The sequence below is a fragment of the Electrophorus electricus genome, chromosome 23, assembly GCF_041902795.1.
Source record: "Electrophorus electricus isolate QZ-2024a chromosome 23, ASM4190279v1, whole genome shotgun sequence".
Taxonomy (NCBI): Eukaryota; Metazoa; Chordata; class Actinopteri; order Gymnotiformes; family Gymnotidae; genus Electrophorus; species Electrophorus electricus.
This window is the reverse complement of record NC_137519.1, coordinates 4,775,422-4,791,553: the sequence shown is the minus strand read 5'-3', so window position 1 is coordinate 4,791,553 and position 16,132 is coordinate 4,775,422. Positions and strand designations below refer to the sequence as shown.

At 41.5% G+C, this 16,132-nt stretch overlaps 1 protein-coding gene across 2 annotated transcripts; it reads left to right on the top strand.

Moving 5' to 3' along the window:
• Nucleotides 1-6,105: 6,105 nt before the first annotated feature.
• Nucleotides 6,106-13,404, top strand: mid1ip1b (MID1 interacting protein 1b). 2 transcript variants are annotated; one of them, XR_014119633.1, is made up of 4 exons: nt 6,106-6,261; nt 7,040-11,479; nt 11,720-11,772; nt 11,914-12,320. XR_014119633.1 is itself a non-coding variant. In XM_027023386.3 (3 exons), the coding sequence occupies exon 3, from the start codon at nt 12,317-12,319 to the stop codon at nt 12,779-12,781; it is 465 nt and encodes a 154-aa protein (XP_026879187.1). In that variant the 5' UTR covers nt 9,612-11,479; nt 11,720-11,772; nt 11,914-12,316; the 3' UTR covers nt 12,782-13,404. The 2 variants fall into 2 exon arrangements, 1 of the variants encoding a protein (XP_026879187.1); XM_027023386.3 differs by lacking the exon at nt 6,106-6,261 and having other exon boundaries at nt 9,612-11,479; nt 11,914-13,404.
• Nucleotides 13,405-16,132: the final 2,728 nt, after the last annotated feature.

Here is a 16,132-nt window from a genome sequence, read left to right as displayed (position 1 = left end):
TAGGCTATTTCAAACAGGTCAAATTTTATAGGGAAAATAACAACAGGAAGGAAAAGCGAACAATAAGATCCGAGTTATCAGAACTGTCCAACTGGATAAAGTTTGTGTTCTGTTTTAAGTCATCGATCTACGAAGTCGCGCTAAGTGATGGGTCATTACTCTACCCTTTAACATACTTTACGCAGTGCGGCGTTGTACAGAATTGCACAGATTCATGAATTTATACTATGACAAGAAACTGCATGTTATCAATAGGTGTAGCATATAAACACTGCGTTATAGGTCACTACGGTGGAACCTTTAGTCAAAGAACCAAATGAGCATAATCCAAACGCAGCGTGAAGCCGCTGGTATAAACGTGCTGGCCCCGAGCCAGCCCCCTTTCCTGGCGCCGACTGCTGCCCTCCTCGCTGTTGAATCAATAAGCTCCGTTCTGATTGTTGAGCGATGAATGATTGCGGATTGATGTGTTGTCACATAAATATTTATGAGTGCTCTGCTCCGCGTGAAGCCTCACCCCACAAAGTCTGAAGCGAACCGAGGCTACAAACGGGGCTCCCCAAGACTGTTTATTAATCAGCGACTTGTGTTCAGGACCTAATTCTAACCTTTGTGCTTTTCTACATGCAGATCAAACGAGCTGAGAGAGAAACGTACACGGAATATCAAAGGGCACCAATCACAGGAAACTGAATGTCCCTTGCTTTACTGAAATAAAGAATTTTGAAGTAATATGCAAATACTGTTAAAGCTTCAAACACACCATTCACTCCACCAGGCCGTACAGATTCTGTGTGTGGAATCTAAGATGCAAAAACAGCTTGTTTCGAAATAACGGTTTCTCTGATGTCACAAGAACAATCACCGTCTGCTCTCGCAGTAGTTTAGCCCCACCCCCTTACACTTTTTTGTTTACGCTAGCGGTTGACAGAGTGACAGTCGACCAATCATTTCCTAAGAGAGAGGGGCGATTATTTAATTATGATGCAATGGCACAGTTCTAAATGATTGGTTACAGCAAATTACACAGACCAACCACAGCCTAGACTCTCTGAATTTAGTTCAATAGCTCAATAGGGTAGCTAACTTGTCTAGCTATGAGTCAAATCATATTGATTTGTGTGTTCAAACTAGCTAGCTAGCTATTTTAAGATGTATTTACTGTACATTTGTTGTGACCTGAACAGTGTACATTTCAAAACACAAAAAGACTTGAGCACACAGACAAACCTGGGACAACATCAGTGACTGGTCACCTGCTAGCGTGAATGTATGGTTAGGTGTTTTTCATCTGAGGGCTTTGTGAATGAGGCATAATACAGGGCAGCCAGTCAGAACAGAGCTCATTTATCTTATATTCGCCTTACGTTGGCCTTACACCAAACGACTTTTCAAGTGATTTCACTGTCACAGATAAATTTCCAGTGTCAAAATGAAATCATGAGGGTTTTGCCATAGTTATGACACTGTACCATCATCTTGAACATTTGGTGTAAGGTGATCAAGATAGCTATTTTAAGTCTCTCATTTTCTCATGTAGATGTTCTGATAAAATCATTTGTTTAATATTACACATGTAACTTCCTTAGTGATTTCTGGACATATCCTTACAGGGACTATCGACGACCCAGTTCTCTGCCAAGTGTTGTGCTATTATGCAGCTAATGAGTGGATTACCCAAAGCAAGTTCTTACAAAGATATATTTAATGCTGCAAGTTGCGATTCCCTCTGGACTGTTTTAGTTAGCATCCTACTAGTTAGCCAGCCAGCTGATCGCTCCTCGAATGTATTAGCTAGCATGCTACTGTTTTCCCAGTCAGATGGTACATATTTGCATCTTTTAATGACCTAGATTGACCTAAAGATTCTGCTGTGGAATTAGACTTGAACACAACACCTGTAACCTTTTTTGTCTCATTGTGTAACAGACAGCATTTTTCGGCCAATAGGAGTAACCTTTTGGCACTTTTTCGGCCAATTGGAGTAACCTTTTGGCACTTTTTTGGCCTATAGGAGTAACCTTTTGACATGCCCCATCTTTCGTCACATTCACACCTACGGTCTGCAGAAACCTATACTTCTCTCCGGTGGGTAGATGAAACACGACTCCTGCGAGTCCTCAGAAGCCCTGGTTCTTGTCTTTTTGATTTTGGCTGTTTTTTTTTGTTTTTTTTTCCCAGAACAAACCACTGCACACAAGGGCAGCTGTGGCCAAAAGCTGCTTCAGTTTCTTCTCCATTGTTCAAGTTTCTCTTATTGTAAATTTCCAAAAGAAGCAGGATGGAAAGTAATCTCAAAAGTACTCTAGTTACAGTCTTGCAAATGATGACCCTAGAAGATCCACAGTCTTTGCAGAGTCAGTCTGTCACTAAAAACTGTAAATGACACAATGACTTTAGATATGAGAGGTTGTCAGACTTTAGTCTTTTAAAATTATACTCAGAGTCTTTTCAAAGACTTCTAGTTTATGGTTAGCACAAAAGGCAGTAACAGAAACAGACAGTTTAATTCTAAGGGATAAAGAGAGGTTGGAAAATGGTTGGGTAAAAATGAATTATGATTGTTTTTGAAACATAAAGCCACACAAATGTAATTTGACATCAAGGAACTATATAAAAGAAAAATGTAGGATATGGCCTCTGTAATGGACTTTCTGAGTGCAACTGAATGAAACGGTTTTTAAAAAATGACAGAACAGTTACAGAAACACACCTCTAGTCACATCCTAACATCACATCTGCACTGGCCCTTACTAACACCACCCCTCAGTCTATAGGCTTTTTATTTGCTGTTTCTTTCTCTTCCACTGCACTGCTAGATGTTCTAAGGAATCTAATCAGAAAATCTGAGCACCTCAATTACCAGGTTCAAGTGTGCTGACAGTTGATCTAGCTCACATTAACCTCAGATTAACAAACGCCACATTTGGTATTACTGCTAGCACTGGAGAACTCCTCTGTTGGGTTTAACCAGACATCTCATTTCAGGAGCGTATAACTCCAGTAAGGCACTGCCTGTGCACTAATCATGTTAACGTGGGACGCTTTTTCAGACCCAGAGGTTATGCGTCTGACTATGGATGGCCGTACCCAGGGCAACAGCAATGAAATACAGTTTTTGACAGTGTTTATTTTTTATGACCCTACTTATCCTATTTAAAGTATAATGATATCTTTGAATTATAATTAGCTTACATTATTATTATTGCTCTTACACTGAATGTGGCATGCTCATCAATTTTATAATTGCTTCTCAATGAGTCATTTGACATGTTGATATGTTTTTTTTTCCTTCTTGTGGTCCCTGGAGTCATGGCCTTGTTGCTTACCGATAGTAACATCACTACAGATGGTAACCTCGTTATTGTTACCATCTACAACAAAGTACCCTGCTAGCTGTTCAGAGTTTATAAAAAGCAGCAGAATGATTGCTCACAAGAGCATTGTGTATTTAAGAAAAGTTATTTGAAAACACCCCATCCATGATATGCAACACTGAAATGTAAAATGTAACACTGATCTTTTAAAATACACTGGTTTTGGTGGATTGTGATTTTGTTCATCTTCTCATATTCCTATAGCAATGCATCTGTGAAATTGTTCAGCAAGTTTGCTTGTTGTTCCTGTGGTTAAGACCTACATCAGTCTTTTCCTTTTTGGCACAAAGTTTGGTGTGCAACACCCAACAAAGTTTCTTATAGTCCTACAGCGTGTGTCTATAACAGTGAGGGTGCAGCTGGAAGCAGAAGTCGCATTATGCAGACTGTAAAGTCTACACAATCGTCTGTTTTTACAGAATTATTGCGTTTACTGATTTTGCCACAGGAATCCTACATGTCCAACAATCTTCCTGGTTCTCCTGTATTATCCACTCTGGAACTGGTTTTCCATGTTACACAAGATGAAAGACATGTATTAGAGTTTGAAAAACATCAAACTCTGCAGTGCAGAGTTAACCCCCTGCCTTCTGATAAACACCAGTCTGCTGGATCGATGGGCCAAACAGGCTGTCAATACTTATGGACAGTTAATAATAGTTCATTTTAAGGTATATTCAAAGTTGCTACTGAAAAAGGCCTAATCAGGTTAATAAATTGTATCAAACCAATTCTAATGAACATGATTAGCATCATTAGAAGTAGTTTTCACTTTTTTCACACTTTTGACATTGCTGTGTACACAGTGAGAAATTAGACACTTGAAGCAACATCAGCAGAATAACAGTTCAAACAAACATCATAAACACTAGTGTGGCAGATTTCGCAATTGACTATAGAGGTTCAAATGTGAAGCACTGGAGATGTGCACCTGTGGGACTTAAATAGGACTGTGAGATGAGGAACAGGTGCAGGGAATCATTCAATAAACCGATGAGTGTGAACGGATGGGTGATTGTGAGATGTGATTGTTAGAACTGCGACCCTGGTTGATGAGAAGGGTATGACAGGTATAAATTGAAGAACATAGCATCTGCACATGATAGATTTCTTAAGTTGTGTAAATGAATAATAGTATATTTGTACAAAATGATATTTGTTGTAATTAAGAGTTGCATTTTTTTTTTTTAATTATGAAATATTTTTAAAAATCTATAAAAATTACTATTTTTAATTGCTATTAATGAATATCAGTGGCAGTAAGAGAAGATACAAGAATAATGATTCCCACCTCCTGTTCATGGAATGCTGAGGTGAATACACAGGGTGAAGAATCCATTGTGTTATTCTCCAGTCTGTTTCCAGACGTACTGATAGATGACATTTAGATTTTTTAAATGAAGTTTTACTCTTTTAATGCTTGGTATCCATATTAGTGGACAGTTAAACTAGTTACATAAAATTCTGTTTTATTCATGTGAAAACAATTTATAGTATTTTTTAATGAAAGGTCTAGATAGAGCAACTTAAACTATAGCCTAAATACACTGCTCAAAAATAAAATAAAATAAGGAAACACCCAAATCACACACTGGATCTTGATGAATGAAAGTTGTAAATCTTTAGTGATATAAACTGTGTACTTTGTTGAGAACAAGATGACGTAACGGTCAGTGGAAACCAATGCCATCAACCCACTGAAGGTCGGATTCAAAATAACACCTTCTTGGAGTCTATTTGTGACAATTTAGTCAGAAATAATCACAGTAGCCCACTGGAGGTCATTTTGTGGGGCTCTGGTAGTGTTCCTCCTGTTCCTCCACACACGAAGGAGCAGATTCTGGCCCTGCTGCTGAGATGATGTCGTTCTATGGCTATGTCCAGGTCTCCTGGTATAATGGCCCATGGTATCTCCTCCATGCTCTTGAGACAGTGATGTGAGATGCAGCAAACCTTGCAATGACACATATGTATGTGCCATCCTGGAGGACCTGTGCAGCCTGAATGGGCTGCAGTTACCACCTCAATACCAGTTTTGACAAGGACACTAACAAAACACAAAACTACAGTACTGTAGAAAAGAATCAGGAAGATAAAGAGAGAATAATTGTCTGTGGGCACCACCTGCAAAACAAGTCCCTTTTTGGTGTTTGTCATGCTGTTGCCTCTCCAGTGCACCAAAGCAGGTAAAACTAAATCACAATCGCTTATGCTTTCTTACTGGACAGACTGATATTCATGAAATTGAAATGACTTGGTATTACCCTGTGATGATATTTGTGTAATATTTTCTTTTCCTTGATTCTCTTGTCGCTAATATGCGTGTTTTATTATGAGATGATTAGGTTTACATCGAAAGTCTTATTTATCACAGCGATGTAATTCAAATATGCCTACTACTGAGCATCAGACACAACTTTCGAGCCAACACAATATAGCGCCACTACATGCCAACCACGTTTCTTCCTCTCGTAACGAGAAGTTGCGTTCGTGTAACGCAGTCGCTTGCAAAATGTATAAAGCCCCTGTTAAGGTGAGTAGCGCAATATATATATATATATATATATATATATATATATATATATATATATATATATATATATATATACATATATATATATATATATATATATATATATATATATATATATACATACACACACACACACACACACACCGTTTGGACCCTCGAGCAACTGTGTGAAATCTGCGTTCCCCGAGCGCATCCTTGATTCCCAGGGACCCTCAGGAGATGGAGATGGTTTATTATTCTGGTACAAGCTACCAGATAACCTTTCCGTGGACTTAACTATAGTTTAATTTTCCTGAGGAGAAGATAAAATGCTAAAGGTAGGATCTTTGTAACGTAGCAGCGAAGTATGAGGTACTGGACCCAGAACGTTAAAAGAGAAGGGTTTGTAGGGCGATAGCTAGCCAACTGGGTTAGCATTTTGTAACTGTGGAAATACTTCCTGATGAGCAGATTTTCTGTGTTTGAATGTTCAACCAAACACTCATTTAACCCACTTTGAATTCTTTAGATTTGGTATTTACATTTCCACTGCTTTTCTAGTTTTTGGGAGAGGTTGCTCTGTTTATGGACTATTACGCGATATACCTCTATACACCCGTTCTCTAACACTTATGCTACAACCATAGGAATCACAACTGCTCAGTCAGGTCTAAACTGTGCAATGTTGTGGAGTTTTAGCACCAGATTTGAGAACCACTGAAACAGATATTATATAGACATCTAGCCCAGTACAGGCGATACCGTTAGTGCAGCAAATCTTCTCTGGTTGTGCACATAAAAGAAGCTGCAGGATATATGGCTGTACAGCCAGTTTGATCAGTTATATCCCCAGTCTTTACTGCCCAACTGGCTTTTGATTTTACAGTTGGTAGGTCAAAATGCATAGAAATGTACTTCTGTCCTAAAAGTATAATATGTGACCCCTGACTTCATTTGAAATGAAAACGTTAATCAGTACTTGCAACAACATCACTAAATAATAATAATAATCACTTTATAATATTTGTCTAAACCACTTGCTTTAGGGTTTACAGTCTACTGATTTCAGCTTTGAAAGCAAGACATCAAAGCAAATAGCTAATCTGCTTGGTGTAACATCAGGCCTAAACCTGATTTTGTCTTTTTCCAGGTCAGAATTGATTGACTGCAGGCCGAGGCATTTGAGGAACAGACTGGCAGATGGAGTGAACGCCCTGGTTATATGTTGACGTACAGTGAGGGCGTGATCCGCATAAATAATCAGAGCATCTCGCTCAGGTGACCTTTGCATAATCTTTCCAGAGCGCCTCTCTTCCTTTCTCACTGGACGCATATGCACCAGGAAAGTGGGAGAACACACACACATACGTTGCCCGGGTCACGGTAGTGCCATGACAACCTACTTCTGTATTAAACATACTGATATGGACTATGAAGAAAGCAGCCTTCTGCACATGTCGGCATAATTAAGATCAGCTGTTCAAATACTGTTGATAAGCACTTTGGCTTGGTTGGACTCAGTTCAGGACTTCACTGCTGGAGCGTGGCAGCAAGCACGTAGGTTCTGGAAGCACAGAATGCCACGATCCAAAGAAATTTCAGGAGACCTCCGGAAAAAGGTTGTTGAGGCTCATCAGTCTGGAAAAGGGTATAAGCTTATTTCCAAAGCTCTGGGCCTCCCCAAAACCACCATCAGGGCTATACTGTGCAAATGGAAAAGATTTGGAACAGTTGTAAACCTGCCCAGGAGTGGCCGTCCCCCAAAAATCTCTCCGAGAGCGAGGCGAGAAATCATCCGAGAAGTAATGAGAAACCCTTGCACAACCTCCAAGGACCTGCAGGCGTCCCTCGCCTCAGCGAACATCCGCGTTCACGACTCCACCATTCGCAGGATACTGGGAATTCACGGAAGACCGACTTTAAGTAGCTTAGAGGATGGCATGGTGTTAAAAGCCTCTTTTGAAGAACAGGGGAGCATCCCAGAGGCTTCAGGAGGGCTACGCGAGGGTCCGGACGAATCGAGTCGAAACGTCAAGGCCGAAAAGGACCAGCATGGCATTGACGCCAGCAGTGATCTTGTTGATGAGGGCGTTAGCACTGTGAAAAAGGAGCATTTTGGTGACATTGAAGTAGTTTATACTGGCGGCAAAGATGACGACGACTATGATAATAAGGAGCAATGGCCTTGATGACTGTGGTGATGACTAATTTATGATGACTACAGGGATGATTGTGATGATAAACAATGGAAGTGGCTGCAGTGGTGATGTTACAAATATTTAACAGTTATACTGAAAATTGATAAAGTGAGGCATAGAAATGTAAAAAAATTTTTTTTAAAAGACATTACCTTTTTCCTCCCTTGGTAGTACATTACTAGCAAGTAACCGAGAGTGCGTCTAGCTTACAATGCTTAAGAAGACTGTCAGGAATTGGCAACACCGGTTAGATGTGAGGAGAGACAACATGGATGCCTTCCTGCTAATTCGGACAGTCGTAGGGCAGTGAAAAAGTGAACTGAACATAAAACCTCCCTGTCTTTATTTGCCTTTACATATTTTAGTATTTTTCTTCACTGCAAATTACATTAGTGGTGGCGTAGGTCATTACCAGTTCACATAAGATAGTGTGTAAATTGGCACCCTTAAATGTTTTAGTGGTGACTAACTAGCTCTGGGTGTGGTTAGTCTACCATAGGGCTTCTTCAGTAACTCCTTGATCTACTCTCAGGAATAATGTTTGCAGTCACTTCAGTGTTTCTGCCTGGTTGTCATAGGAAAAAGACCTCCACAGCTAGCTTGGAACAGACAACAGATCCCACATGGCCAGGTTGTACAGCATCAGCTCCATCATGCCATTCTCCTCCAAATAGACCAAAAGTTATGTTTTTCCTTAACAATGGTGATGGACCGATGACTGATGGTGGCTTTGGATGCGATATGCAGATACAAAATTGACAATTTAAACATTTTTCGACCAGTTCATAGCTCATCATCATTTTATTATTTGTTTAAAAAGAACATTGATCTGATTCCTGCATTTCTGTAAATAGCTCGTGCACATATATTAAGAAAAAAGCGGGAGCATGTGTGTCCCTTATTTTTAAGATCATGTTTCTTCCTTCTGGGTTTGGTTACATGGGAAGTGAGGTTAGATGTGCTTCACTCTGCTTTTATTTTAGGAAAGCTAACAAAAATAGCTTTTAAAAACACGGAACATACTGGGTTGACCCGTGAAGGTTGGTACCTCCTGTTTTTTGCCTATTTTCTTGTATCCGTAATAAAATGATAAACCTTGAGGTTGTAAAGTCAGAGTTTTGGTCTATGGGCAGTAGGTTAAAGGGAGAAGTTTGAGAAGTTTAACAAAGTAAATATTGAGTTCATCTTTCCCTTGAGTATATCGGCCTCCAGGTAGAGGAAAAGGAGATCTTGAGTGACCAATGCAACTACTTATGTAGCAAAAGAGCAAAGTATTGCCTTCCACCCTCTTACGAGCACAGTCAGGGAATAGACATGACACAGTAAAATAATGTGTATAAAATTTTAAAATGGCACAACACACACTCATAAAACTTTAGAAATTAATACAGATGTGCGGTGTTGAAATCTGGAATGATGACTTGACTTAATGCTCCTTTTGAGTAAGGTTTCAGTTTGAGGATCCACCTTAAGGCACCTGCAGTGAAATCTGTCACTGGAATTTTTTGACACTGACTCAGCTTTAGAAATGTTGCAAAACCTTTTATCTGTTTTTGACTAAGCAAATGGGTACAATTCAATACTGTAGTCACTTCCTGAAATGCGGTTAATGAGCTTTTACTCACAGTCCAAACACATCTATACGTGTACTAATGTTTTTGTGCACATACACTGATGTGGGGGGGCCCCTCACATTTACCATACTTGATGAAAACCACATCAGTGTCGTAACACACCACACCTGGACTGCTGCATGAGTGTAGTTTGATATATTGCACAACCATGCATGTGAGTTGGCCTCAGGCCAGTGGCAGAGGATTATGGGACCAAAATTTTAATTGACATCACAGAATGCATGCAGGGCATAAGGGACATTTTAAGTGCGTGTGCACCAAGTGCAGTAGAAAGCGCACTTCTCAGTGAAGTGGCACAAACCGTCATCCCCAGATGACATATGGGCACCACTTCAGTCAGGAAAGGGCTTGTTTTATGGTACTTGGCAGAGCAGTCGTTTCCAGTGTAGCAGGTAACAGTTCTGATTCCTAACCATTAGATCCATGCTGAGCCAAAATAAGAGGAACAGAGAGGTGATTGTACGTTGTTCTTGTGAGCTCTGTGTGTGAATGAGTCAGAGAAGCAGTAGACTAAGATCCTGTGATATCCTTTGTGTGATCTTGTGTGACTAAAAAACTTGTGAAAACATGCATTTAGTACGCATAGGAGTAATGTACAGATGCAATAAGTGTACATGCGTCTGTACATGTGAGCTATGTTTCCTAATGAGAGACAGGGAAGTGATATAACATGGAACTCTTACAAGGAAAGCAGGTACTATGTGTAGCACACCACTCCAGCTTCTTGGATTGCTGTTTTATTAAAAGACGAAACAAGCTTAGTGAGGGGAAAAACAACAGCTGGGTAATGTAGGCGTAGCTGGGAGTATCAGCACACACATACAAATTTCACACCGATTTCTCTCTCTCGCTTACACACCCACCCACACGGGTACACACACATATTTAGTTACAGCCTTATATCAATACATGCCCATACACATACATTTCTCTATCACACACATACACCTGTTTCATACACACCTGTAACATATTTCTCTATCTCTATCTCTCTCTCTCTCACACACACACACACACACACACACGTGACCTCAGTGAACCCAAGGTTTCAAAACTCCAGTCTTTGTATGTTTTACGATATTAAATCTTTCCAGTTAACAAGATATGCTAAATTAAGGGTAGGCTATAACTATCACTAACGATAAACTGCTAATTGTCTAATTTTGCTTTAGTAGTTCTAAATATTTAGTTTTACTTTAGGTAATTAGAACAAGAGCATTCTGTTATTAAAATAAAATTACGAAATACGTTAGTGCTTCGAAAAATGGACCCGGACGTTGCGTTATCATTTTCCTCCCGTATGAAATCTGCAATTAAATTCAAGGCTTGTCTGTAATCTTTGTGTCATTATTCTGCAGATCAGGATGGGTTCTCTCTACGCATAGTGTGAACAAAGGCTTTACGGTGGAAATTATGATGCGAATACAATCCTGTATTCCATGCATACGACTCTGGGCTGGGTCATTGTCCATGAGATCTTGGCTTGGCTTGGAGCCAGGCTGTTTTCGACAGATGATTGGCTGCTGAGTATTAGCTTTGGCGATGTGGTATTAAAATAGTCGATCCTGATTGGGCTTAGAGTGAAAAGCCGTTGTGGGCTGATGCGTTTTCTCATTAATATTTATGAAGCCTTTGCACTAGACGAGCTCTTGGCTAATATTGAAGGACTGCCTTTGGAAAAACCTGTTATGTGACTGCAATTACCGTTACTTTTCGGTAAACATTGTTGGACACCGACGACACGGAATAACGCTGAAGGTTGGTTTTTGTTGCATTGTTTAAGATGCAGATGAAATGCCGATTGAAGCTATAAATGTTAGCAAGCTACATTTCGAAAGGGGCACCGGCCGGCTTAGTCAGGAAGTTAACCTAGCTAGCCATCAATGTGGGGAGACGATTTTTTTGCTGTTTCCATTTTCGCTGCTTTATTTGGAGCTAGCGATGTAGTTTGTAGCAGTATAGTTTCAACATCTCTACTGATCTTGCTTATTATTTCAGAACTATACAATCCGACTTCTCTTCAGACTCCGAGGAAGTGGCACCGGCTAACGGTATCCACCCTAGCTCACGTATGCTAACGCTAGCAAGCTAGAGGTTGCTAGTTAACCTAACATATTTTGGAGTGTGAATTTTGTGTGAAATGAATGGGTGCAGCTTCAGACCTAAACTGCGTTTCCTCTGTGTTATTTCAGGTCAGTGTAATCTGGTTACAGCCCAAGTTGCGAAGAAACGGTTGAGTGACAGCTGGAGGGAACGCCCTTTCTTTAATGTCACCTGCGCCGTAGACCGCATCCAGCCACACGATATAAAGGCAGCGGAGGTCTGGCCGACAGTTGGATTCGCTTTAAGAAGTTAAAACTTCCTTTTTTGGTAGCTTTTTGTAGCTATATGCCTCTCTCTGTTCTGCTAACTGTAGTATTTGACATCTGGGAATATAGCTACGCTTCAGAATTAAAGCGGATAACGCAATTGCATTTGACGTTATCCTCTTAGCTAGCTAATTACGCGGGGGCTTGCGTCCAGCCAAGTTAGTCAGAACTATTTTACCGGCTTCTGTGTTTGCGAGGGACGTTTTCTTTCCCCAAACCTGCCAAGATGATGCAGATCTGCGACTCGTACAACCAAAAGAACTCCCTGTTCAACGCGATGAACCGCTTCATTGGCGCCGTGAATAACATGGACCAAACGGTGATGGTGCCCAGTCTGCTGAGAGACGTCCCAATAGACGAGGCGAAGGAGGTGAATCCCGTGCGGACCGCCGGCAACAGCTCCAGCGCTTATTTCCACAACGGAGACATGTACGGTTATTACGTCCTCCTCAAATCCATTAGGAACGATATCGAGTGGGGTGTGCTTCAAGCCGACGAGCGACGGAAAGATAAGCTCGGGGTGACCGCCCTGGAAATTTCCCGCATTGAGCCGGACGACGAAGACCTGGAGAAGTTGTTTCACTTCCATTTGAATGGATTACATACTGTTCTGGCCAAGCTCACCCGCAAGGCGAACACCCTTACAAACAGGTACAAGCAGGAAATCGGTATAGGGAGCTGCGGGCATTAAACCGGCGGTGGGGAGCTCCCCTCACCGCCGGTGTTCCCTGGTGGACAAGTGAAAAGTTCATCGTAACCGATAAGGTGCAGCGGTTTCAGCCGTCTGGTCTGTTCTGGTGCTCTATCTTATCCTTATCAAAAAACAAACAAACAAAAAAAACCACAAAACGAGTACTTCATGTTTATGCACTATTGTCCCTAGCTAAAAAAAAATACTATTCTTTTTTTGTTGTTAGCACTTTGTGTAACTTGGACACTGTAACCTACTTTTGTCTTGGGTTGAAGCACGTGTTTGCAAGTTATTTTAAAAGATGCAGTGGACGCACAAAGGGGTTTTTGAGGTTTAATCTCCAACCAAAAAACTGGCTTCTGTCAGTTATGTGCGACATACTACTGCTGTGTACTAATAATGTAACATGACGACTTAAATGCCAGTGACTAGTCTACAGTAGGTGTAGTCAATGAAATGGAATCGCATGATAATTCTGTTCTATAGAATATTGACGGGTTCCATGAGATTATGTTTAACTGTTATGAACAATTTAATAATGTCACGATAATATGTGCAAGTCTTGTCATGTCTTTTGTTTTCTATCACTAAGCGATACAGAAAATAAATTTTTTAAAATCCTATCATTTTCATTGAGTTGAATCTTTATTAAATTTGTATATACAGTAGTAATTTGGGTATTGTTACTGAAAGATATCTTGTTTGTTTTTGCAAACTATACTTAAACTAGTATTGTTGCCACCTTGTATTCCATACTGGCTATATTAGTCATTGTCTCCATGTGTTTGGAGGAGGGAAACAATGCTTTATCGTTGGCTTCCACCTACACACCTCGTCACCATGGGTAGTTACAGGTGGCTCAGATGGCCTCAGCTGTTGTGGGAAGGATCTGGTTTGGCTGATCACGCCCATCCTATAGAATACCCTGGAAGGGCCTGAAGACAATCTGTGGTAATATTAGTACTCAGGGAGTGCGCGCTGCTTATTGCTATAATTCGCCTGCTCTTCGAAGACTTCCTGCTGCTGAGTCAGTGATGGAGACCTCGTCTCTGTTACTAATGAGCTTTAAATAGACTTCTGCTTACGCCACTCCAAATGAGTGTAAATCAGCAAGCAGCCAGCCTAATCCACAAACTGCGGTATGGGTTTGTTCCTAAGGGAATGTAACACCTGCCTCGACCAATCGTGTGCGTACATACATGCGTGCGCGCATTTGTTTACTTAGTCAGAAGCCTCCTCCCATCCGAGAGTGAGCCTGTAGACTAAGCCACACCGGTGTTCCTTCCCTGCCCACTGAAGCGTGCAGTATTTTTTTCTGCTTCTCTGATGCACCTGAACCAACACCAGAGGCCTTGGTAATTATCTGATGAACTGGATCGGATCGGGGATGCTAGACCAGAGCAGATGCCAACCTGCGCAGAGGCTGTGTCCCTGTGGGACTGAGTGAACGCGATTGATCGACCTTACGGGTGTCCAATCCCAGCTCTGCAGAACGGGAGTTTTCCCACTGTGCAGCACACCTGACTCAGCTAGACCTCAGATAAACAGCTTCTGTATGTATTTAATTAGGTGGGCAGGAGCATAGAGCCAAGACCAGCACCAAACTGTGCAGAGCTTGGACCTTTCCAGCATAGTGGTTGGACAGCTGATTCAAACACTTTACCATGGTACTCCAATGTCGTTACTGGTGCTGGAACAGGGCAAAGGCGTTGGATTTCTTTCCGTAATTTGCTGATGCTGTGGCTGTGGCACTGATGTGCGAAGCAGATCAGCAGATTTTTTAAAGCACGTATCCGTGGTGGGGGCAGATAATTTGTCAAGTACGGTAGTCCTTGTAAAATTGGTCTGTCTTCTGTCTTCTATCAAGATTATTCCCATGACCATAAGTAGTGAAAAACTGATAATCTGGGAAGACACATATCAAACGCAGTGAGGAACGTGTAGGCCTGGATAGGCCACCCGTGGAAGGCAGTGAGGAACAGGTAGACCTGGGAAAGCCACTTATCAAATGCAGCGAGGAACGGGTAGGCCCGGACAAGCCACCTATCAGAACAAAGGCCTGCTCAGCCGGTCCTGCCGTCCCGTTTCACTGCGTGCTGCAGCCTTTCAGAGCAAACATATCCCCTGCATATTAACCAGCAAGACAGTTGCTCTCGTAGTCCAATACAATCCCAGTCCTGCACACTGTCATGTCACGCTGCTCTAGTACGTGCAAAACAACTGCTGGTTCGTAATCAGTTGAAGAGTTGAATCCAGTGTGTTACAGAAGGAAAAACATCGAACTGCACGGTGCAGGGATGCAATTAAGGACCACTGACAATAGACCATGCGCCCTGCATCAGACAAGCCGAAGCCAGAAGGGAAGTCCGTGTGGAAGGGTATAACCAAGTAGTGATCAAAACGCACATCCCACTTTGACGCTTTATTGTCTAAAAGTGGCTAATTAAGGGGGTTGGTGGAAGCGCCACTGAACCAGTCCTGCTGACTTTGCCCTTTTTCTCCGAGATCAGAAGGCTTGTTTATCAGCTTCGCAGCTGATGTAACACTAGCCTGCAGAATGAAAGAGCGATATGGCAGGTTCTTGCAGACAATAACGATCGTGGCGGTATGAGCGAAAGTCAAATTTATTTATATAGCGCTTTTTATAACGGCCCTCATCACAAAGCAACTTTACAGATGGCTGAGTCTGAGTGCCCATTGAGCAAACCTCGAGTGGAACCAAGACTCAAAGAGGGAGACCATCCTTCTGTGGTTGACAGTGGGCAGCACAACAGAACAAGATAAGCAATATAAATCTATTCTGGGGTCCTACAATCCTAGACTGGGTCTGATGAGTGTCCGAAACCCATAAATGGGAATAGCCTCCCGATATTCAACCTAGCAGATTCCAGTCAGCTTACAGCCTTTTCAAAGTTCTGGGTGGGAACCAAGGCAGTGGAGAAGTGAGTGGGTGATGTGTGGAGATGGGAGGAGCCACAGCATGAGAAGACCAATACAAAGGCCTGAGACTGTGGATGGATGCAGACATGAAGCTGTTTGTGGGTATTATAAAACAAGTCAAAATTTCACCAGACCATGTTATGATGCAATGCACCCGCGCTTAGTGAAAAGGGATGGCATGTTTGAGATGTCAGAGCAGATATGAATGAAAAAAGCTTCGCTAACCAACAAAACCCCCCATCCACACATTTCGGAAATGTAACGAATCAAATAATATTTAAACCTTCCTGATTTCCATGGTCTTTTTCAAGTGTTTTTTTCCCCTATCATTTTTGTTTCTGTTTTCTTTTTAACAGCAAAACGATCTTCAGATATCTCCCTGCCCAAGTTGCACTGTGGTGACCCGTATGT

Excerpts from the sequence above, each read along its gene's own strand:
- mid1ip1b (XM_027023386.3), top strand. The coding sequence starts at position 12,317 with ATGATGCAGATCTGCGACTCGTACAACCAAAAGAACTCCCTGTTCAAC.